The sequence below is a fragment of the Dysidea avara genome, chromosome 10 (genome assembly GCF_963678975.1).
Source record: "Dysidea avara chromosome 10, odDysAvar1.4, whole genome shotgun sequence".
Lineage (NCBI taxonomy): Eukaryota > Metazoa > Porifera > Demospongiae > Dictyoceratida > Dysideidae > Dysidea > Dysidea avara.
Window position 1 is genome coordinate 6,798,832 of NC_089281.1, and position 24,731 is coordinate 6,823,562.

Here is a 24,731-nt window from a genome sequence, read left to right on the forward strand (position 1 = left end):
TTATCGATTGTTGCGCAAGCATGGGTTTGGCTATTTAATCGATTGTGGGTTTCAATTGCAAAATGAAGGATTTGAAGGTCTTAGCCGTTATTGGTCGAGAGAGGAAGGTAAGTATGCTAGATTATACACAGAAATGTTATTGTATATTGCACGGTTGAGAGATTTATCTTAAGTATCAAGGAGAATGCACTGAAGTCCTTGAATCATAGCATAGATAGTACATTCTACGTAGAATATACTATCTATGATCATAGATTCTGTTGCCCTATTTGCGGAGTAAGAAAATATTGTGGCTGTAGGTATTGATTATGTGTGTATTTTTCTGTCCATCACTGAGCCATTCTCTTTCACAACTTCCCAGCCAGAATCAATAGTGTTTTTATGTGTGAAATATAGTTGTACACATGATAATTGATCGCAGCTCACACTTTGAGTGGCTTTTTCTTCCAATGATACTTAGACACACTTGCTCTTGGTGCTTGTTACACCAGTTGTTGTCAGAGAGTACAGTAGCCTCATGCCCAGACCTTTTTTCTACATTTGCGTGAGAGTGGGAAGAAAAGGGTCTGGTGGATCTCCATATTCAGTTTTGAGCAGCCAGCAAGATCTACAACTTTTGGGGATTGCTAATAAATAAAAAGGCCGGTCAACGAAGTGAGAGTGATGAGGAAATGACATACCTGTCTACTAGGTATACACTGAATAGAATCAAAAGGGCCATGAGACTAGAGGTACAATGGGGATACATTACCTCGCTGATAATATTTTTTAATGACCTAGTACAGGTTTTTAACCCCAGTGCCTCCCTAGGAAAGTAATAGTAGTTGAATACTGTATATGTTCTATAGAGTGATACCAATGTACTCTTGGTGATACGTGTGTATTATTGTTTTGTCTAGTCATGGGTTGTACTGGCACTGCTAGCTATCACAATAATGGCTGCATGTTTCCTCTTCTACCACTGTCACACCAGCGACAGTTTAGGTTAGTAACAACTGACCACCTCTCTTCACTGAACAAAAGTATAAGGGCAAGTCCAAGCAAGTCTTTTCTTTTGTGGTAATGTTTGTTTGTTTTTTACCTCTGAAGAGGTAAACCTCCATTTTATTAATATTCTGGATCCCTTAAAGTAATGAGCCTATGATGATCCAGTGTTGTATTATTTTAAATGTAGGGCTTACTTCGTTCACATATATCACCATGTTTGATATTGGAAGGTATGTTATGCCAGTTGTGTTGTTTGATTTTATTTGGTGTTGTATATCAGTCTAGTCACTTGTCTTGTTTCAATATGGGTCTCCAAGCAAACACCTTCTCAGCACTACTCGTTTGGGTAAGCTTTGGTGTAATGGGTGTGTGCGTGTGTGTGTGGCACAGGTGATGGAAATGGCTCATCCCACTTTTACATGATGTAACAGTCGAGGTACTCTAATAGAGCAGTCAACACTCTAATAGAACAATCGCATATTGTAAGTAGCTTATCAGCATCATAGCCTAAAATGCTGAATTTTCTTGCTCTCAGACTGGCATCTATACCTTTTGTATGCTTCAAATTATATGGTTGTGCAACTTCAATGACAAAGCTCTCCTCCCACACACACACACACACACACACACACACACACACACACACACACACACACACACACACACACACACACACACACACACACACACACACACACACACACACACACACACACACACACACACACACACACACACAACACACTCACACACACACAAACACACACACACTTTGGCCTGTAGACTCCACTCTATGTGCTGTGCGTATGCTTGTGTGTGTCTACTATTATTATTATTGTTGTTCTTTGTCATAGTTATGATCGTATGAATGTGTTGGCTGTGTTCAGTAACACTGTTCTGGTGTTGCTTGCAGCATTGACCGTCCTGAAGCACAGCATGGAACGTGTGATGAGTCCACCAATTGTTAACACGTTAGTGAAGCAGCTCTACTATAATACTCACCCTTAGCATCGTTCATATTTGATCAGTGTATGTATGCAGTTGAAACTTTGCTACAATTCTGGCCCATATAACCAGATGCCAAGTGATTGTTCTATTAGAGTAGTTGGCCATTTAACTATAACTTTATTCTGCATCAGTTTTTCACGGTATCTTCTATACTTCCCTTTTATCTGCTATTTTACATTAGGTACATCAGCTCCCCATGCATATCTGATGTACCACTGTATACAATAGTTGTAAATGATTGTAAGGCAAAAATGTTTAATACATTTAATGCAGAGATTTTTGTACAGTTGATTGATAACTACGAAACAGTTTACTATAGTTAATATTATTTTACAGGGACAATTTTTTGCTCTGTGCATGCATCGGTCTTGGAGTACACATATTAAGCACCTGGGCAGTTACCAACAGACCACTAAAGTATGTCAGTGAAGGTACGCAAGTATCACACATGATATATTTGCATTTAAAGTGTTCTGTTCTTTAGCTGCTACACCAGGCTGGCTACAAAATGTTGTCAATGATCTCAGTCACAGGTGAGAATGTTTGTAACTGTGAGTGCAAGATAATGTTGCAGTAAACGACTGAAACCTCAACACTCATTGGTACCTAAAGATTAGTGAGAATGTTGGATAGTCTGTTACATATTGGTGTTAGAAGTATCCTGAATTACAGAAGTGTTTTACTGTACTGCATTAACCCTAATAGTACATGCATATAATCACCAGCCAATTTTTTTTTTTGAGATCTTGTGCTCCCACCAAACTGTTGCTGCATGTCAATTATTATAATATTTCTTGTTGTAATAGCATACCAACTGCTGTGTGTGCAAAGTGGACCCGTCGTTTGGATCCCTTCCTCTTGTTGGCAGTGGTGGCCAGTATTATACTACTCAGTGATAAAGTACTAGTTGACCTGGAGTGAGTTATTTATAGTACAATAAAACTTCTCCATAATACAGTCATCATCTTTGTAGCAAGCTGTATTTAGCAGATGTTGCTGCAGCGATGGTTATAACTATTCTAACATGTGCTACATTATTGCCATTCAGCATTTACACTGGGAAAATACTACTACAGGTGAAACAGAATATCTATGCATGGACATGCAAGATACAATGTCTATATTTTAACAGACAGCTCCTGAGCACACCCTTCCTGTTTTGGACAAATACCTACATGAGATCTCTATAATGGATGGAGTACTTGAGATTAAAAATGAACACTTTTGGACTATTTCATTTGGGTCTTTGGTAAGCACAATTTTATAAAGTGAAACCTCATTAATAGGGCCACCTTATACAAAAAATATGACCTCCAACATGTTGGGACCTTCATAGGTCTTATCAAAGAGGTGGCCACTGAGTGAGGTTTTGCTGCAATACATAAGAATTTACTTTACTGTCCTAATATTTCCAGGCAGGTTCACTGTACATTAAAGTAAAGAGGGACGCAGATGAACAAGAAGTATTACATCAAGTAACATCCAAATTAGCCGGCCACGTCACACACCTTACAGTACACATTACAAAAGATGAATGGAGTGTATCACCATTAGGACACCATGGAACAGGAGCTGGCAAAATCCATATTCCTAATATCAATAATCCTTTACTGAATCGTCTAGGAGGGGCTGGCTCTGTATCAGCTGCACGAGTTACTAAAGGTCCAGCTGTCGGGAACCAGCAATCATACATTATAGATATGTCAACTAAACTACCTGTGGCATCAAGTGAGCCACAAGCTACCACTAACACTGCTAGTACTGATAACAATGTTGTATCAATCAATGAAAAAGTATAACATAACGTATTACTATTTTTCTGTCAACCCCGTAATAATTTGGTGCTTGCCCTAAATGGGCTGTGCAAGTAGTTCTTCCAACAAGGAATCATTTTCTTCATCTTTGGCATCAATCTGAGGTAGACTTTTAACAGTGTAACTTGTCATTTTGACACTACTATTTTTAGCAATACCAACATCCTCAGTTTTAGCTGCCAACAATTCAGTCAACATTTCGTCTTCTTCCACCACTGAATTTGTCACCGATGGTGGTGTGTTGATCTTACTTAAAGTCAGTATTGTTTCTTGCTTGTTTAACTTGTTATTTTTACTGCTCTTTTCTGCTGTTAATAGTGTAGGTGTGTCCAACATAATGTCTCTATTGATAACTGGAGGGGGCTTATCTTCAATTATTACAGTACTGTGAGTATAGTTGCCCTCATCCTAATGTCACAAAAATTATGACCAGATTGTGTATCAAGTTTCTTACCTCAAAATATATTGGATCTAAATCAAGCCTTTTGTGCATGGGAAGCTTACTGATACTATCAGCCAAGTATTCCACATCAATATCAAACACCTCACTGTATACATCAACAGTGTCATCACCTGGCACATCTTGTAAGGCATCTAGTGATGGTTGAAAACTGCTCTGTGAAGCTTGAAGTGCTGTGTAGCCACAAGAGTGACATACAGGGTCAATGAGTTATGCTAACCTGTTTGTTCTACAAGTTGTGTTAGTCTTTGTACGAGTTTTTCTTCAGTCACTTTACTGCTGACTTCATCTACAATTTCACGAAACAAAGATTCGTGTGATACTGAGGTTTTATAACTCACCTTCGCTGTATCTGTCCCAATTACTAATTATCTTTCTCTTAGAAAACTTTCCATCGTTATGTTGCGTAGATAGGCCTGTAGTTTTGGTCGTATCCGAGTTTTTAGGGTTGGCGGGAGTGGTCGCCTTTCCGTCGTTGGCTTGTTGTCGACTACGGGGACTTTCTTCGTTGTTGGATGTCTTGCGCTGTTTAGCGTCCCGTTTTTTCCCCTTCCCCATCCTCTACCTTTATTGTTAAGTCACCGCTTTTGCCGAGGCCCGAGCCGAGGCTTTGCGGTACTAAATTTGACTTTACGCCTGAAAATGATAGAATAATTATAGTAGTGCAAATATTTAGCAGTTTTATGTACGCGGTTCAAAAAATTGGCGAAATAACAGCGAATACCGGAGAAGACTGAAGGCAGGAATGTTTTCATTAAAAGTTTATATAATGTACAGAATCAATGTAGTCATTCTGCTCTTCACCTGTATCTCAGTGTGCCTCAGCTGATGTGGCAGAATCACTGCAAAAAGGCTGGTGGCTGCACCGGCTGTGGCTGGCACTGCATGGCAGTGCCTGATATTCTGCATGATTTCATAATCAGCTGCTTTATGGGATGCATTCAGCTTAGCCAGCATGTTTTTTTGTGGTTGCCGGATAGCTGTTGTTTTTGTAGTTTGTGTTGTGGTAAGCACAGTGTAAGTAGCTATTTGTCAAGTTAGCCATCTCTCCTCAGCGAATTTTCACAATACTGAAAATCAAACTGTCAAGACATTAAACCTAGCTATCCGGCAAACACAAAAAATTATGCAAAATGATTAGCTAGCTAGTTAAATACAGCAGAACCAAAAATGTAATTCACTGCAAAATTAAGCTACGGCATACAGAAACCAGTAACTTTTTCACAGAAAGACCATTTGATCAAAGGGCTCACAATGGCCCCTTGCCACTGATTTTCTGTTAATTAATTATTATTATTATCCATCCTTACTGTGTAAACTATAATTACAAATGTGTATGATTAAGAACAAAACTACAATTTCAAATATGTATCATTGATGTATATTTGGTGGTCTATCTACGTTGCAACTGCCTAGCAAGCTCCATGGCATCAGACTAGAGCTAAATAATGAACCATCAGCTAAGGCGACTTGTACTGACAAGCTGAACAGTATTGCCATGCATAGCTACATGACCTATATATAGCTAGCTAGCCATCTGACAGGTAGACAGGCTTGCCTCTTAAACCGTTAGAAGGGGTATAATTATGTGGTTAGTTTATATCTGGATGTCAGTCCCATTGGTGGTCATTGCAGTTAATGATAAGTATGTTGTATGTTGAAGAGTGTTCAACTGTTGAATCGTTCCATCATTATGATGCCATTCAGCACACTGTACAATTATAGTGTGGTTCTGTGGAGACTGCAACAGTGGAAACTTCAATAGAAGGGCCACCATAATGTAAGAATTCTATAATGTATATAGTGAGCAGTAACCATAGCAGGCCATCAACATATGGTGTCCAGCTTGAATCATGCCTTAATTTGCTCTTCTGGTGTGACTTGGTGACTTATGAGTGAAGCATTCACAGCAGGTAGGACACCAATAACCACTCAACTATCATAAAACTGATGATTGAATGTCTTCCACATGTCCGACCCCCTGCATCACTACCATGTACGGTTTCTACAGCTTTGCAGGAGCCTCCAACTCAGCACCCAATAGAGCACACCATCCTTGACCCATAATTGGGCAAATCTTTGTTAGCTACAGCTAGGAGGCTAGTATGGGTCCATTATGACAGAATTTGCTATCTGAGAAGTATTCAACTGCAAACAAGTCTGACATGTACATTGATTTGCACAGTACTGATATCATACAATACAGTAGTACTGTATATTAGGGATCATGGAGGTTTGCACTTTCTCACAAAAAATATTGACCATAAATCAGCCTCACGATAGCCTCATGGTGGCAGTATTGGTCAAACTCAAAGTGCCTTCAGTAAGGCCTGAATGCTTCCAATAGGTTGCTTCAGTGGAATTTCCTACTGACTGCCTTCAGATAAGCGTAACTCAATAATGGTTAAGGCTATGGGCTTGATTTTTTTCACTACTTCAGCCCAACAGGTACCTTTTGGTACATACAACACATGCTTCATTGATTTATACACTGTCCTCCTTTGTATTCCATTTATCTTTGCTGACAGTGAATGTTGATTTGTGGCAATGCCGTGAGATGGCTTTCCTATGATTGTTGGGGGAATCGTCCAAGTGTTCTGTTGTGAGTGAATTGACTACAGAGGTCATTCTTACAGTGTTCTTAGTGTTGTTTTTTTGTAATGGGCTGAGCTTAGCTTGTAATCGCCACTTCACTATTTTAGTAATTGATATATAGCGTTTAGACAAAAACAATAAGCCTGGCACCATTCTTTCTTCTAACGCAGTAAGCGTGGGTTCTATATCTTTTAGTTGACAACCTCCCTTGTTTCACTGCTTTTTGTTTCTTTGATCTCTACTCAACTTACACCTAATTTTTCCCTTGTTTAATTCCTTCAGGAAATCACCAACACCATAGAACTATAAGGCTCCACATAAATCACTGAAGAGTGAAGACATCCACTCTCACTGATAATGCCTTTGTACATAGAGTTCTTCTGGACGATGGCTAGCTAGTTAAACTATAGCATCTACGATAGTTGCCACATAAACACATACATGCTGCATCAAAGTGGAATCAAATGTCTGGCATGGATCTTCCATTTCCAATGTATCAGTATGACTACGACATTGCTCTATACTGACCTGGAATAGGAAACTAGTCAGCAAATTTTCCAGAATCACCCCTGCTGCCATCCACCATCATGATGTAATGGACATTACTTTTCAGCTTGTAGATCTAATACAAAGATTAATGATGTTTAATCAGTGTAATAGTTTACACATAAAGTACACACTGTGTGGGGCAACCTCTCCTATCCTACAACTTAATAATGACATTTTCACTTGTAACATCCATTCTTCTGTTTTGCTTTTAGTTCATAAGGTGGTTGGGTCTCAGCCACTCAGAATACATCCTCTCCCTCCCACTATCTTCTACAAGAGAGGACAGTGGGAACACTCCTCAGTTGCTGGGAGGACCACAATCACTCCCAGCTACCCTTCATGCTCAGAAGAGGATGTTATTATTCCTCCTCATGGCTGAGGGAGTTGTCTCTGTTGGTAGACAGAGAGTTGACATGTACTGTAGAAATGATCCTAGTGAGTACAGTCTTAATTCAGCCAGTTCAAACCACTTCTTATATAGGTATATTCGTTGAGTTTGATTGTGGGTTTAAGTTTGGTCACAAACATCACAATGATGACACTATGGCTGACTCATCTAAAGGAAAAGATCAAAATGATGGGGTTAAATATAATATTCTGTGTTTACACTTCACACAGTTGTTTAGCTTTCTCACAGGTCCTAGAGAGATAGTGATTCACTATCAGCCCAGAAGCTACTTTCACTACACAGAACCAAGCATAAACCCCGTCACTCCAAAATGAGGACACCTAACTACATATTATATGGTAGCTACATCAAAGTGCATGCCTACTACAGAAACTAATCTGAAAAACCAGGACACATTGATAATCAGGATGCAAGTTGGATTGGCCCAGAAGTGTTCATACTACACAAGTTCTATTGTACAATTTTTTACCATAGCGTCTTCACATTTATAGTACAAAACTCTAGTATACTTTAACAGTGTAGTTATACTAATGACACTGATGACCTACACTACTCACTGTTCAGTTAGCCAGTGCGTGGCCAGCAGCATGATCCATGGTAAAAGGGTGTATATACAGCATGCTCGTGTACACATGTGTGGGACCCTAGCTACATACTTGTCTGTGATAGAGATAATCCAAAGAAGAGCCACTGCGGATGGATCACATCTTGACAGAGCTACCTCATTTATCCAGCTGGGGGCAGACACTAGAAATTTGACTTTTAATTTTGCCAGGGTCTTCCCTAACGATCAATAGAGCAGTGCAGTACCATTCTGAGTAACTGCTGGCTCCACATGGGGAAAGACACACAATTGCTAGACTGTTTTCCTAGAATTTTTAAGAAACCAGTGATGTGTTGCAAGCCAAGGAAGTCTGTGGTTCCCAGCGTAGTGCGATTCACGGACCGTCAACTCTCACCGCCCATGTCACATTACCATAAAAGATTCGAGATTAAGGACTTGAGGGAGGGCAGGGAAATGGCATTGAACAAGTAGCCTCGCATGATTGTTGACAATCCATTGACATCCTTGGTTGACATGAAGAAGGATATTGCATAACCAAACCATTTCTATCTAGTGCCACGAACCAATCCTCCTAGATCACCTCGCTGTTAAACCTGCGCAATCTCTATTAAACTGGTATGGGGGCGCGAACTTGCTTTGAGTGATTGTGGTATTGAGTAAGTTATATGCTAACAAATTCATGCAGGTGGATTCATGTTAAGCGCACAGACCCAGCTAGTGTTATTACTACAGATCGTATGTTTGATTATTAAGTGTAACTCTTATCGCCTGCTCCAGGAGGTCAGTGGCACTGTAGAGGCGGGGGAATACAGCCATTACAAACTGGAGCCTACTTCGACGCTGGCACTCGTGCTGGTATCACATAAAGGGGACGCAGACTTGTACGTGTCGCTTTCTAGCGAACCTCCCACCTTTGAACAATATGATTTTGCCAGTCAATCATGTGGCTATGAAATTTTAGTGCTACCAGAATCAAAAGTATCTACAATCGCTTCAGTATATGGACACATTCGATACAACAATACGGAGTATCGTTTATTTCTGGTTGAATGTCTGGTTGATATGGAGTACTATGATCCCCTCAAGATTGCCAATGATCCTGCATTGTTTGACATGATCAGGCAGCTCAAGATTAACTCTACTACCATGAAAGGAAGCTTCTGGTCTTCACTAGGGGAGTGGTTGCTATGGTTTCTAGCTCAATGTTTACAGCTTGGTGTGGAAATATTTTTGTAGCTATGCTGTAAAAATTATGTACAAAATTTTTATGTGTAAAGTACAGACATGTTCATGAAAAAAGTGACTGTTTAGATTTTACATAGCAAGTATTAGTGTAGTTCAATGGGACCAGGGTGGGTATCAGTGAAATGAGTGCCTTAAGTCTGTTAAACATCCTACAAAAAAAAACAACTAGACATAATATCATAAGTCAGATAACTAAATTTATCAATACACAATACATGGGGATTACTCATAGGGAGCAACAGGTCAGGACATGTACATACAACACTGAGAGCCATACCGCAGTATAAAATTGTGATAAGTTGCGGCTGTGCCATCTGTTGTCGTAATCACTTTCATCATCATCCTGTAATAGAGCAATGACAAGTATGTTGACTTGACAGACATTAAACACACCCGGTAATCTGAAGATTCATCAACATACTGAGATGAGGTTGGTTCAAAGCTCCCGATGCTACTGAACATGTACAGGTTATCTCCATGCAGACCCGTGACATGTAGTGGCATGGCAACATCAACTCCAGCTGCTATCTGGGCATGGAGCCGTGCTGCTTCCTGCCGTAACCGAAGAGCTTCATTGTCAGGGTCTAACTGGCGATCAAGCAACCCAACATTGTTTTGAGACGCCTGTCGATAAATATGCAAGTCTGTTACAAGTTTAGTGCATGTCTTTATCAAAGGTGATAGAAATGGCTACAAAACTTAAAAGATATTGTGGTAGATGGCATGCTGAATCCACAAATTTCAAATACTGCTTATAATAGTTAAGTGCATAAAACAGTTGACAATTGGCTTTTAGTATTTGTGAATAGAAATCCTAATACTAGTTAAACTCCATTCTGTCTCTTGAAAATTCAAAGGGATGGTGATACATCAAAACATGAGCAGTTACCTGGTCATGATCTGACTCATTGCTGTCACTGACTTCTGACTCTTCTTCTTCAAGCTCATAATCATCTACACCAATGACTTGACTTTCTCCACCTGTCACAGATGCAGAACGAGCCTCTAACGTGACGTGGGCAAGATTGTCTGGGCTTTCTTGATCCGGATAACGTGACTCCTCATACACAAACTCATCATTGACAACTTCTCGTCCTTGATAGGGGCTGTGTGAGGCTACACACAAGCAACAAATGTTTGTGAAATTAAAACATGTAAAATGAAATTTAACTATGTACTGTATGTAAATTTAAGTATGATATGTACTACCTGCTAGTACAACAGGTTCAAAGAGCAGAAAATTTCATGTATTCAGTTATACTGGGTGTCTCATTTAAAGGTGCTAAGGGTCACTTTTAAGAGGTGGTTTATTACAGGAGTCAAGAACTACATCATATGGTCACTATAATGAGGTGGTCTTATCAATGAGATCATGAAGTACACCTTTACATGTTTACTAATGAGGTTATGAAGTACATCTTGGGATCTACTGGATATGGTCATTATAATGAGGTAGTCTCATTAATAAAATACACCTTAGTTTTCTTAGGGACCTGGTCAGGTGGTCCTATCAATGCCATTATGAAGTGCACTATATTTGAGAAATACTAAAAGTGACCACCATAATGAAGTACTCTCGTTAGCTACCAAGCTTCACTGAATTAACAAAGTAGTAGAAAAGATAAATGTCTCCCTCTCTAACACTACTGTTCCAAATGGAAAGTAGTGTACTGTACACAGTTGTCATGCATTCCCTATCCTGTCATTCTCCTCAAATACTATATATTGTATAAAAGTTCTTACTTTCGAGATAACGACGACTTTCATCATTATCATCATCTTCACTGTTGCCATGTTGGTATCCAGGTGAGTACCGGCTCATTCCAGTTGTTTTCCGATTGAAAAAACAACTGTAGTATCTCTGTAGCTCCTTGCGACTCCAGTTAACATATAAGTGAACATTTCTACGCTCTCGGACAATGTATATAACATAGACACATATATCAATGAAACAGACTAGTAGGCAGGCTTGTACAGAGTCTACCGGACGAGTTATGGCAATAAAGTACAATCCAGGAATAATCAAAAATGGCAGGTCCTGTAAAACAGCAGTGAATTGTCTATACTGAAGATGTACAACACAAGTAAACACACACATCGTACACATGCACACACACACACACGCACGCACCCACACACACATAAATTATATTGTGTGCATACTAACTTGCACAAAAAACACAAAAAGCTGAGTATAAAACTGGATTGATTTCTTCCGAATATGCCAGTACTTTCGCACCTTTAGCTGATCAAACACTACAGCAAAAAGCAAAACTTCAAGCAGCAAGTTTTTGTACATTCAGATATTACCATAGATTCTATACACAAGCAAACACTGGTAGAATCTTGATGAAAATCCCACAATCATAAATATCAGTAGAAAGAAGATGCCGAATCCCCTGCAAGAATACAATGGGGTTGGGGCTAGTGGGCATCATGTGAGCTCACCATACACATGATGCACAGCAAGATGAGCCATGGTTCTCACAAAAAGAGCTGTGAAATGATTGGTCACTTCTTATGTCACTAATAACCCATATATCTGTTGATACCAGAATCACTATCCACACAAGAGCCATCTGTTAAGAGCCACAGGTTATTATTATTACTACAAGCACCCCCACTGTCAGCCACTGGTAAACTTACTGCTTGTCGAAGCCCGCTATCCCATAATGAGAACTTGACCACTCTGGACAATGTGTAGTCCACAAATCGACTACAAAAATAAAATTTAAAAGGTTTAGCATATTTCAAGTGTGCATCACTCCAATTGCCACTATACCACTATCTACAATCATGATGGACGGTCAACAATTTAAACAATGGTAAAGCTATATTCTGGATCAACTAATAAATCAAATTGCAGACAGAAAGAGACTTAACAGTAAAAAAATGAAACTCAAGTGTAGTACAATGGCAATAGAGAGAAAGCCCATCATATTCCCATACCTGGCTAGAATCAAGCACAACACGATGATGACAATAGATATAATGAAGACACAAGCTAGTGAGGCCCAAAACAGGTCTGTACCATCCAATACATCCTTACACAGACCAGATGAAAATCGGTCATACAGCTCTGCTATCTCCTAACAGAACCAACACATAATATACTACACAATGACACAAGGTGGTGACTCACTTGACAAGTTTTTATACTACAGTTGGCACATGTTCGAGCCAAACTTTCAAACTCCAACAATTTTTTCACAGTGTGATTGCTGATGCTCACGACTACAATAAAACACAAAAATTATATAAAATTTCATCCTCTTCTTGCATCAGCAGCTCACTGGTGTTGTAGCCACACTGTGAGTAGCGGGAGCTTTTGGTATATGCCTCCATTAAGATGGCAGTGATGTTCTGTTGTTTTATGAATTCCAATTCAGTACTAGCGTTCTTCACTATTTCAATGATTTTAGGAAACTGTATGGGAGGGGAAAAAGTATTACAGTGTATTTAGAACAACACACAAACTCAGTAAAGGGTAGGTGACTTTGATGAACAACCACACACAACGCACACACACACACAACGCACACACACACACACACAACGCACACACAACGCACACACACACACAACGCACACACACACACAACGCACACACACACACAACGCACACACACACACACTACACATACATTAGATGAATTCAGCAGTGCCAATACTGTATCTAAATCTGACAGTGTCTTCCACACAGCAAATGTCAAATTAGAGTTGTTAGAACTTTCATCCAGGACCTAGCAGAGAAATAGACAAATAATAAACTGATTTTCAACAAAGAAAGAACAGAATTCATACCATCTCCAGCAAATGGGATTGTAGGTTGACCAGTCCTTCATAAATGGGATGCAAGGGGACAACAGTCTTATTGAAATAGTTTTTCCATTCCTCCAAGAAAGTAGCAATAGCTGGTGTAGTATTATTTAACTCCATCAGGTGAAACTGCAATTCATCATCCACCAAGTTAGGGGCTTCAATAGAAATACTTGATAGGTCTTGAGTAAATTTATCCTATTTATAAAAACAACATAATGTGACTTTAAGGGCTATTGACAACAAGTCAATACCGTATGGCTGGAAATTTTCAAGGGACAAAACTTCATGAATTTCGCGAGTAATGATACCTTTGTGAAAATATAACTGTGAAATGTTTGAGGTTACATATAGCTTGTAAAAATGTTTTCTAGACTTTCATGGATTTAAAAAAAAGTGAAAATCATATTGTACACAGTTTTGCATAAGTTTTATCCCTTGAAAATTTTGGTGTCACCATAAACCATTGACACTGACTTTGACCATGCACACCAGTGCAAGCATAGATTTGTAAATCCCAGGGACAAACCTTCAGTTAGCACTAGGGTCAACCTTCAGTTAGCACTAGGGTCAGGTTCAGCTTTGGTTGCTTCTGAACTTGATGCATATTATTCTTCTTGATTTAAATTTATAAGAAGCAGAAAACACACCATGGTATAGCTCAAATGCTTTAAAATATATGGTTTCATTGCATGAAGAAGATGACCAGCCTAACTGAAGATAAAGGAAAGACAAGGCACACACTCGTCGGAACTCCAAAAGGTACTGCCACTGGTGAGTTTGTTATTGTGGCGTAAAATGGTGGCCGTATGCTGCTTCATTTGGCCTCCAGCCTTGCAAATGTGGTCAGGCGGGCGGGCAGGCAGGCAGGCTGACAAAAATTCGAGTTTTGGTGTTTAAATTCTATATCCAACTGCCTGTAAGTGTTTTCTTGTTTTTAAACCAGGCGCACGCCCACAGCCGGCCGAAGGCCGGCTGTGGGCGTGCGCCTGGTTTACTGTAATTGTTTCCGTAAAAGTGTGTGTGTGTACCTATCTATCTACCTATCTACCTATGTTTGTCCGTACGCACCCACGTGAGCAAAATCGTTTAATAACGGTAAAAGCAGCTTTTACGTAAGAAGTAAAAGTGAAATGAAGTCTGTATTAAACTTCTGCACAGGTGAACTTTGCTCTGAGGTGGTTTCTTTTCGGCGGACTGAAATACGGGTGTGGTGACTTTCCTCAGACTACCTTCCCCTTGAGGTTTTCAGGCATTTAGCAACTGAAAAACAACGGTGCAGGCCTCGTACACTGCCAGGAATAGCCTATCGCTTCGAGTTGAAAGGGGGCCTATCCCTTACGTACGCGAACGAAAATGAAGAGCAGCTTTGAGGCTTTGTCGAGAGAATTTGTGGGAAAAAACACGTTAGTCATACTATAAAACAGTTTAGAAGATAGTTTTGTGCGTAATATGTTAGTTAAAGCGGTTTATTTAACAAACGCTTCCTTAGCAGTGCATAGCAACGTAATTGAACGAATTACGAATATTTCATGAATTACGAAATACAAGAAATAGCTAATTATATTATCAAACTACCCTATTGTAAAGTAGTAATACATAGTTGGTTAATTCATAGTAGTATATACTGTCTATAGTTATTCCAGATGAGTTAGCTAGCTGCTTGGCGCCTGGTTTTTAGAAGTAGCACAACATCAACTTGTTAATGCTGTATTTGATGTTAAATGGACTAATATTATTCTGTAAAGGTGATTTTCGTCGTGTAAAATATCTCGAGGATAATTTTAAAAGGCAGCATTTTAGATGGCATGTGTCACATTTGGGGTGACCAGTACTACCATACCATTAGATATTGTACAGAGGGCTTATGTTCATGTAATAAAAGTTCAGTGTGTGTGTGTGTGTGTGTGTGTGCGTGCGTGCGTGCGTGCGTGGGTGGGTGGGTGGGTGGGTGGGTGTGTGTGTGTGTGTGTGTGTGTGTGTGTGTGTGTGTGTGTGTGTGTGTGTGTGTGTGTGTGTGTGTGTGTGTGTCTGTGTGTGTGTGTGTCTGTGTGTGTGTGTGTGTGTGTGTGTGTGTGTGTGTGTGTGTGTGTGTGTGTGTGTGTGTGTGTGTGTGTGTGTGTGTGTGTGTGTGTGTGTGTGTGTGTGTGTGTGTGTACAACTATCTAGGCTAGTGAATTATCATAAAATAATGTATTAAACAAACTGACCTAAACTTTGTAGTGTAACAAATTAAAATTATCCAATCAGCTTGACAATGACACAAACAACCCACCATACAATAACTATTACATCAATTCCTTACTATAGTTACATTGACCGGATGATAGTTGGCAACCGAGTAGTTGTTCTTTTCAAGGTCAAGCACAGTGTAAAGATTGTCGCCATGTCTACAACCATCCAAAACCTTCTGGTAAGTCAATGGGTAAGAAGGATCACCAAGCACCATTTTAGCAAAAGGGTATTCCCCTCCCCAAGTGTTATAATCATCAATGACGTTAGCTGTATTGGAACACAACAACAATGATAATCAACTGATACTGCAGATACAGTTCAAGTCTCATCTTGGAGCACCAGAGAACACCCAAAACAATGTAGAGGATACAGATGAAGAAGAGACATCTGGAGGCCTCAGTGGTGGAGCCATTTTTGAGTGAATATCTTAGAAACCAGTTATGCAAACTGTTGGTCAGTTAATCGATTTACTTGCTAATATTTCACAGCTCTATGTGGTTTCAAGCCTCAGCAAAAATTATTCTGTTACTGCTTACGTGGAATGACTTTACTAGCTTTATGTGTGACTTGCAATAATTGTTTTGGTAAGTTTGACCACTTCTAGCAAGAGTTCATAATGTTAAAAGTGTGGTACCATGTGCTGTGGGGTCAACACATTTATGGCTAAACCTAGTGCAGTGTATAGAAACCAGCAGTATTACAAGGTTAGATTAAGGTATACAGTCTTATCAATATGTCTTCTCACAACTTCTTTGGCAAGTTTTAGTGACGAAGCCGTCTGGCAAAACTGGAAGCACATTTACTCCATGATTCTCAACAGCAGCACTGCACAATTCATACCACAAAACATTGGCATACACTGGACCGTGAAGGTGTTTTCCTCAAATCCGTCACAATTCATTCATTCTCACTAAAAGAGCTAACTTTGCTCTCAAAACTTGCTGTGGGTTTCAAAAACACTTTAATAAAGAAGCTTTTACTATTACTAGCCTAGCTTCTATTAAAGGTTTTTTTTTGTCCAGAGAAGACAATCCAGTTTATGAAGGGGAAAGAGAAGGGGGGACACCAAACCAGCCTATAATTGAAGGCGCTTAGTAGTGTCCAATCTACAGGAGTATATTATCTATGACTATGATTGTAATCATAGATATCAGAGTACACCCCTGGGATTGGAAATGCCTAGAAATGCGTCATGTGATACCACAGTAATTGTTTCAAATCCAACCTTGAGGTAAGTCTTGCTATGAAAAAGTTCCATTAATGCATTAAATAAGTCTGTCAGATAAGGTAATACAAGCACCTTATCAAGTAGACTTTTTGAAAGAATTTTCTACAGTAGGTAGTGGAATTTTAGGCTTGCGGACACTCCTAACCTACACCCTTGTGGCACTGTTTACTTGTAGCGTCTAGCAAAAACAAACCCTGTAGGTTTATAACTTGTTTGATGCACATTACGTACCTGAATCAGTGTGAATCAATGTGAAACACTGATTCATGTAGTGGGCTATGATTTATGGCCTAAAGCAACATCCAGCGTTGAACATCAAAGGATTTTGTGATACCAATTACTCAACAACAAAGACTTAGTGATGTTTGGAACCTACTTGACATGGTCACTACAACAAGGTGGTCTTACTAAGGCAACTACTAAGTGAAGTTCACATTACTACGCATTCATGGCCAAAGCAAGGACAATATTGGAATGATTTCTTACTCATAATCTCAGAGAAATTCCTACTCTCTCCACAGATACTTCCCACGGCACCACCCGCAAGCAGGGAGATACTCATCACAAGAGATGTGATAAAACACACCACATAAAAACAATATGCCAACCTGTAAGAAACAATGTAAATAACAGCAAAAACATAACTTGATCACTTTTTCAGCATGACACCAGCTTGGTGTGCTTTGCGAACAAGCGAAGGATCATTGCCACACAAGTAGATGTAGTAAATGTTGTAGGTTCCACGATACACAGCAAAACAGATGCATAACAATAACGCAATAATCACAACAGTAAAAGTTATGGATCGGTTGTAGTTGTACGATGTCCATTTACCAACATTACTGTAATCAGAAGATACAATGATCATGAATCAAAGGAAAGATTTGTGCTAGTGCCATGCATGCATACGTGTGTGCGTGCATGTGAGTGTGTCACCTGTCATCAACATATCTCTGCAAACGTCGTTGAGAACGAGGTAGCCCAAGATGCATCCTCACAAGTGGAGAAATAATACTGTTAGTTTGATTAACAGCCTCATCAATCAGCTTTTGCCCGTACGCATCATAAGCATGCCGTACAATATTAGTGAGGTTATTAGCCTAAAAATCAAACCATCAATTAGTGATCTGACTAGATCATTTCTTACTGTGTCATTTGGATAAACTTCAAAATCTTGTATAATCTTCTCTACCAATAAGTTGATTCCATTTGTGATGGTGGACAATTGGATAATAATAATGCTAAAGTCTATGTCAACTTCAACATTGATGCCATCTAAAGAAGAAACTAGGGAAATTCCCTCTAACAGGTGATCACATGACTCTGTAGCATTGGTAGGAAGGTCATCACAAGCCTACTCAAAAACGCACACATAAAATGGATTCCAGCACAAAATGATTACACAAACTTTCTCAAGTGATTCGAGAGATGACTTTAGTCCCAGCACAGCAGAAGCAATGGATAGTGAAAAGGAAGTAGAGCCTTCTGATATTTCATTGGCATACATCCTTAGTTCCAAGATTAAATCGTAAAGTTTCAAACTGGAGTTGACCACAGCATCTATCTGTAAGATATACAAAACATTAACATCTTGCACTGTACAAGTGCGAATTCTGGCAAGACAAATATTTAGCATTTAGCTTAAAATATTCATTAAATTGTGAGATTTTATTTCAACAAAATGCAAGCATGCAACTGCAACCATCACAAATGTGTCCAGTTATGGTAAGGTTTACACAAAATTTGGCAATCTTGTAAAATTCTCCAAATTCCCAATCCTCACTGAAATTTGCTCTTAAGTAGAGAGTTTTTACAAATGAACAGGTATAAAGTCAGTATCATCTGAAGTTGTTCGGTAAAATTACAACTCTGTTACTAACATACACTACTATTACAAACAATATTGGTACACAACACACACAGTCACATACATCATTGAGTATCTGTGATGACTGGTTCCCAATACATGACAAGATCTCGTTCTCCAGGAAATGAGTGATGTTACTATATTAGGTGACAATAAAACATGCTAACAATTGAGCATAAAATCAGAACACAAAACATCATTTTTGTGTGATACGCACACAATGGGGAAAGAAACTTTGAAAATGAGACTAGAAAAATTAGCCAGCCAAGAAATTTTAGCCAGAAAAAATATTTAGTAGGAGAGGCAACGTAACTATTCTATGTGTACAGTAACTGTTCTACTAGAGGAGCTTGGCCTTAGCAAGCATACATAGTTTAATGAAACAGCTACCCAGGTTACCTCAATGGTACAAAACATCTTTAGTGGCAAAGTAGGTACTTCATCCATTAGATGTACTAACTGTTTTCACTGCTGTCGTGACATACAAGAAATGTCATGACAAAATCATATATATACCACTTTAGCGTGGGCGTTCAAAGGCGCCGCTCGGTGTTTAACTTGCATATTGCCCGGGCAATATCATGGGAAAGCGGTTTGCCAATGACTTTGATACCCAGCCAGTTCAAAGAATCGATGCGCTTTGACTCGTTATATTGAGCGACATAGAGCTTTGTATTGTGGGACTCGGTTTTGTAGAGGTTGCTAAGCTTAGTACATAGGCTAAGATAGAGTAGTTGGTTGTTACTAAAGGATAATGAAGGCACAAAATAATTGTTTGGGCGATTGTGGATGCGTATTTCTACCCACCGCGTATCAACCTTTGAACAGACCATGGAACAGCAAAGCTACTACTGCTACGTTGAAATAGGTTAGTAACTTACAGTTCTAAGTACTTAACTTAATATAATAACTTACTTACTGTCCCAATAGCGAAGTTAGTTGGCTTAACTTAGTACAAAAATGATAACAATATAAACTCCATCCCACAATCGCAAGTTTTCTAACATTGCGTGTTGAAGCATAGTAACGTATTAATGACGTTTTAACGTATGGACAACGTTTTGATGGCTATTAGCCCACGCTATTAAAACCACAATCGATCTTCAGATGCTACTGTATAAAACAAATGGGATGAGTTCTCATTAGTTCTTTCACCTATTAGGTGAGTGCGCCCCAAGTGATATATATCACTTGTACCATGGCTGCTTGGGATTTTGCTGACATATACACCCGCAGCCCTCGGGCCTGCGGCCCTCGTGCTTTGGGTGTATATATCAGCAAAATCCCTCGCAGCCATGGTATAACTATTACATAACACAACATGATATTGACAAAAATTGCATACAAATTTGGCAGCAATCTACTCTAAGATGGTACATACTGGGAACAAAAAGCATCCATAATTTTAGTACGACAAGTACAACAAGATTAACATACATTAGGACTGTGTGATAATGAAAAAAACCTATATTTCGATAAGTTTTGATTAACAAAAACCATTTTATCTGATATTATCTCGATAACTGCCATAGAGTACTTTTACAAGCACCGTTTTGTGTAATAATAATTGCTACCTCTTTGCTTTTCCAGCATTACCACAGTTGATTGTGACCTCACTCACAAGAGCACCACCTGCCTTCTTCAATAAACAATAGTCTACAGAGATTCACTATTTTCTTGAGACAATGATAATAGAAAATTTTTTATTTTTATCACGATAATGACATAGGTATCATGATAATCATGTTATCATTACTATCACACAGCCCCAATGTACATGTTATTATATCACTACGTTATTATATCCATTAAAAAGATTTTGTTAATACCCACAAACAAAACCATGTACAATACATACTGTACTTAGTAGGTTTTTACTAACTCATGTTGTGACATATATCATGAATTACCATATAATGGATACAAGAACTATAGTGGCCTTATTTTGGGCATAGACCAGATCAAATTTAAATATACAGTCTCACCTTGACATAATGTGGGTCCTGTTCAGTGAGTCCAACAGATTATCAAGATCAGTCACAAAGCTCTTATTGATGCCACTGATAACATCATTCCTTAGTGACTCAGCCTGACAATGATATGTATAATCAGTTATATGTTCACCCAATGCACACGTACATGCAAATGAGTTCACAAAAACACACACTACACCCCGCCATATTACATGCATATGCACACCCACGCACGCACACACAAAGCAAAGCAAAAGTAAAGCCTCCGGCAGCTGTGTGAAACATTGAAATCACCACCTGGTGAACCAGTCTAGGGCAGGAGGAAGACTGTGCCATGTCTCATGGAAAGAGGACGCTGAATTCTCAACACCACTAAGTGAGTATTTGCTTCCCCAGTTGACACCAGGTTACCAGGTCACCATGATACAGTTCAGTAGACTGTAGCAGTGTGAGTAAATTTGCTTGCTTATACAACAACAACAACAAATAACAACAACAGATAACAACACACCACTAACTTGTGGAAGAACTTTAACCACAGTGTCAGTACCATCTTTGGCTCCACTAACAATCAGTGAATTACTGACTATCAGAAACGACAGGAACACTATCATGCAGATGCTGCACAGTAGGAGCCCCACCCCTAGCAACCATGCAAATACTTGCTCCTGATAGGATGAATTTTTCATCTCATCATCTTGTTCTCCATCATCACAGCGTTGCCATACCAACCATAAGATGGATGACATTACAGGAATGGTAATACCAAGAAATATAAAGAAACCTGTAAGAATGAAATGTAGTGTGTGCTTGTGTGTAACAGTAATGTGTGTGTGTGTGTGTGTGTGTGTGTGTGTGTGTGTGTGTGTGTGTGTGTGTGTGTGTGTGTGTACGCATGAGTGCGTGCGTGTGTGTGTACGCATGAGTGCGTGCGTGTGTGTGTATGTGTAGTGTAGTGTGTGCAATATTCACATACTAGTCAAGTAGAAGATATTACGAAGATGACGGAAGGTATTTCTTACTACTTCACTCTCATCAACTTCACCAGTATCATGCCTAGCCAAATAACACACAATTATTCCCAGGGACTAGAAGAATACTACATATATATAATTAAAACACATGCACCAAATGTACATGATGTATCCATCAAATCAGGGATCCCATAAGTGCTGAAATGGTGTCTTGCAGCACTGATGGACTCTACACTCTTTTAAAGAAATCTAAACAGAAGTCGGTATTCCAATGTCATAAATAAGTCAAAGGAACATTCTTTATATTTTCTTACTATACCCATTTAGCTCAATAAAAACATTGATAATTTTTACAGTATTTCAAAAGTTTGCATGCATAATTTGTGAAACTTTGAAAATAGCACTGGAGGGCATGTACATGTGCACTACACAACTTCCAAACACACTATTATAGAATATTATAAAACACATTTGTCGCACATGTTCACAGGAATCACAGCTACATGTATAATACAAATATCATTTGAATTCTGACATATCACTAGACGTATCCTACCCTTGTGCTAGATGGATTGTCATTCACATTACGTCACGATACAAGACGTTACGTTATGTCACAATACAGGACACGTCTGACTTTAAAGATATCTCTATTACATGGTATTATTAACATATGTTCACACTTACAAAATGCTAAGGATGACAAAATATTATTGAAACAAGGAGAAATCAATTTTGTTGCACTCATACATGTTAAATATTTATTATTCACTCAAATTACCATGCTTTTGCTTGCTCAGCAACAAACTCATACGGTAGCTCTTCACCAATGATATCTTTTCGTGTGCCTTCAGCTGCTTCACACATGGTGTTCAGTCCTCGACGACCTTTGTGTACTTTGTAGTCTTCCATAGGAGATTTAACATTGTCACACTGTGATGGGTTGTACTGTGTCAGGTCAGCACAATTGACAGTCACCGCTAACAGCATAAGTATGGCAGTGCCTCTCCAGCTGTGTAAAGTATAACAGAGGGATTAATGATAAATGGTACTATACTATAAAGAGATGTAGAATTGCTTATGCAGACCAACCCAATATGTGTTTGCTCGTGTAGTGTAGTCTCTGTGTGTAGGGACCTGTGCTTCCAACCTCCTCATGGTAGCTAATCTAGGTGGTGACTAGGTAAGGTCAGGATATTTCCCTATTGGCCTTGCAAGCCAAGCATCAAGGCATGCACATTGTGCCTAGTTCAGGAGAGGGTATCTACATCTTGATCAAGCCAAGGACTCAGGTCCCTACTATTGTCTACCCCATTTGCCCTTCTGAGGGTTGTTGGCCCTGCAAACAGGTCACTCATTGTCCCATGATAAGTTGGACAGACACTCCTGCATGTTAAGGCACTATAGATTATAAGTGCCTGTTCCTGCTTATATCTCTAATCGATAAGTACCATGTGGAGAGTAGTCTCGTACCCTTCTTGTTTCCCCTCTCACACACACAAAAGGAAAAAAAAGCAGTCTGGGTATGAGAGAGTAGGGTCTGGCCACATGGAAATGATCTTGAAACATGTAGTAGCATCAAGGAACCATATTATGATACCATACAATTGAGACGAACTGACTACACAATTATCTTAATTGACAAATTGAGAGGGTTAAAGGTGGGCAATCCATGGTATTCTGACTGGAATGCTTGTGATTCAAGTTTAATTAATTGGTTATGTGTTATTATAGCATATTAACGTTCCCAGGCAATGAAAGATATCACCATAGCGGACTTACATTTAAGGCGGTGCTATTAAAGTGAACGTTGTTGAACAGGCTATTTCAATACTAAATTTTATACGCCCAACTGGCACGATGCAAGTGGCACCACGGCTTCACAGCACGCACGGACAACGCTACAACTTTCTATATGAATTACAGTAAATACCAGAAACTTACGCAAAGCATAGTTCCGCCGTCACGGCAATCATCTTACTGATCTTATTTACAAACTACAAACCACAGTAACTCATTCCCACAATCGATTATTTGTAAAAGTTGTAAACACGCGAGAATAATGACATCATGGACATGGACACGACTGTGGGCTTCTCTGGTAGTCGGTGTTGGGTTGGGATGGACACTGATGAAATTAACTACCCCTACACCCGAGGATATGGCTCGTAGGGTAAGTGTGTTTGTGTGTGTGTCTGTGTCTGTGTCTGTCTGTCTGTGTGTCTGTGTGTGTGCGCGTGCGGACACTCGATAATCTATGGTGCGTGCATGTGTTCACCTAAAAGTTTTTTGGCCTTGCACCTTTCCTCCTTTAATGTTCATCACCCACCTCACTTTTGTTTCCCTACTCTATGCATTTGCATGCTTCCTTTCCAGTGCTAAACTAGAACTCGGATCCAGGTGTATTTTATTAGAATGTGCAAACCTTGACATTCAGTAAGGCCGGATTTTGACTGTATCTATGCATAATAGTGTGTCATGCTACCATGTGTTGTAATAAGACTATACCCAACTTCTTACAAAGAAATTCTAGATAGCAAATGTCAGCAGGTACCAATTATCGGCACTTGTAAAGCATACAAACTACGGAGTATAGTGAAGCTACCCAGTAACATTGTGGGCTGTATACTCTCTAAAACATTTCTTTCATTCTGTAATTATTGTTACTAGAGTGCTTTGCAAGCTGAGCTAAAGTTGCATTCATAAAAATAATTTTGTATTGAAAACCAATATGCTTTTGCATCTAACCTGAATGTCTCTTGAATGGCTAGCCTCATTTTCATCAAAGACTATTTTCCCACAAAATTTCACAAAGAACCAATGAGGCACCAAAGAGGTAATCACTTACAAATTTTCACTGATAATTGGTCAATCACTGAAGTACGAGGTGCTGGTAGTAGGTACCTTGTACTTATTATTGACCCACCATAGGCTTAGCAATTTCACAAGACAATATTATTTAACTCATGTGTATTAATTTATGTGCTAAAAGACTAAAGACTT

At 39.2% G+C, this 24,731-nt stretch overlaps 3 protein-coding genes and 1 non-coding gene across 6 annotated transcripts; 1 reads left to right on the forward strand and 3 right to left on the reverse strand.

Moving 5' to 3' along the window:
* Positions 1-24: 24 nt before the first annotated feature.
* Positions 25-4,912, forward strand: LOC136236401 (zinc transporter 6-like). 3 transcript variants are annotated; one of them, XM_066026543.1, is made up of 12 exons: positions 29-107; positions 461-731; positions 900-984; positions 1,175-1,217; positions 1,268-1,333; positions 1,842-1,958; positions 2,332-2,426; positions 2,480-2,528; positions 2,802-2,912; positions 2,969-3,071; positions 3,128-3,244; positions 3,411-4,912. In XM_066026543.1, the coding sequence occupies exons 2-12, from the start codon at positions 672-674 to the stop codon at positions 3,792-3,794; spliced, it is 1,230 nt and encodes a 409-aa protein (XP_065882615.1). In that variant the 5' UTR covers positions 29-107; positions 461-671; the 3' UTR covers positions 3,795-4,912. The 3 variants fall into 3 exon arrangements, with proteins under 3 accessions (XP_065882616.1, XP_065882615.1, XP_065882617.1); XM_066026545.1 differs by having other exon boundaries at positions 461-691; XM_066026544.1 differs by lacking the exon at positions 461-731 and having other exon boundaries at positions 25-107.
* Positions 3,755-4,933, reverse strand: LOC136236408 (cell death regulator Aven-like). The gene is made up of 4 exons (XM_066026561.1): positions 4,611-4,933; positions 4,490-4,558; positions 4,264-4,442; positions 3,755-4,217 (listed from the first exon to the last, which is right to left on the reverse strand). The coding sequence occupies exons 1-4, from the start codon at positions 4,825-4,827 to the stop codon at positions 3,846-3,848; spliced, it is 837 nt and encodes a 278-aa protein (XP_065882633.1). The 5' UTR covers positions 4,828-4,933; the 3' UTR covers positions 3,755-3,845.
* Positions 4,934-7,647: 2,714 nt separating this feature from the next.
* On the reverse strand, positions 7,648-7,862 carry LOC136237381 (small nucleolar RNA U3). Its single transcript, XR_010692446.1, has one exon. It is a non-coding gene; the product is annotated as a small nucleolar RNA U3 (small nucleolar RNA).
* A 1,213-nt stretch (positions 7,863-9,075) lies between these two features.
* Positions 9,076-23,766, reverse strand: LOC136236378 (uncharacterized). The gene is made up of 26 exons (XM_066026518.1): positions 23,673-23,766; positions 22,510-22,740; positions 21,731-21,810; positions 21,273-21,538; positions 20,767-20,870; positions 18,846-18,918; positions 18,323-18,478; positions 18,062-18,268; positions 17,851-18,014; positions 17,568-17,756; positions 17,401-17,522; positions 15,757-15,953; positions 13,437-13,649; positions 13,277-13,375; positions 12,926-13,058; positions 12,775-12,866; positions 12,582-12,721; positions 12,279-12,348; positions 12,081-12,211; positions 11,943-12,031; positions 11,800-11,888; positions 11,376-11,670; positions 10,522-10,748; positions 10,026-10,256; positions 9,910-9,975; positions 9,076-9,781 (listed from the first exon to the last, which is right to left on the reverse strand). The coding sequence occupies exons 1-26, from the start codon at positions 23,702-23,704 to the stop codon at positions 9,773-9,775; spliced, it is 3,705 nt and encodes a 1,234-aa protein (XP_065882590.1). The 5' UTR covers positions 23,705-23,766; the 3' UTR covers positions 9,076-9,772.
* Positions 23,767-24,731: the final 965 nt, after the last annotated feature.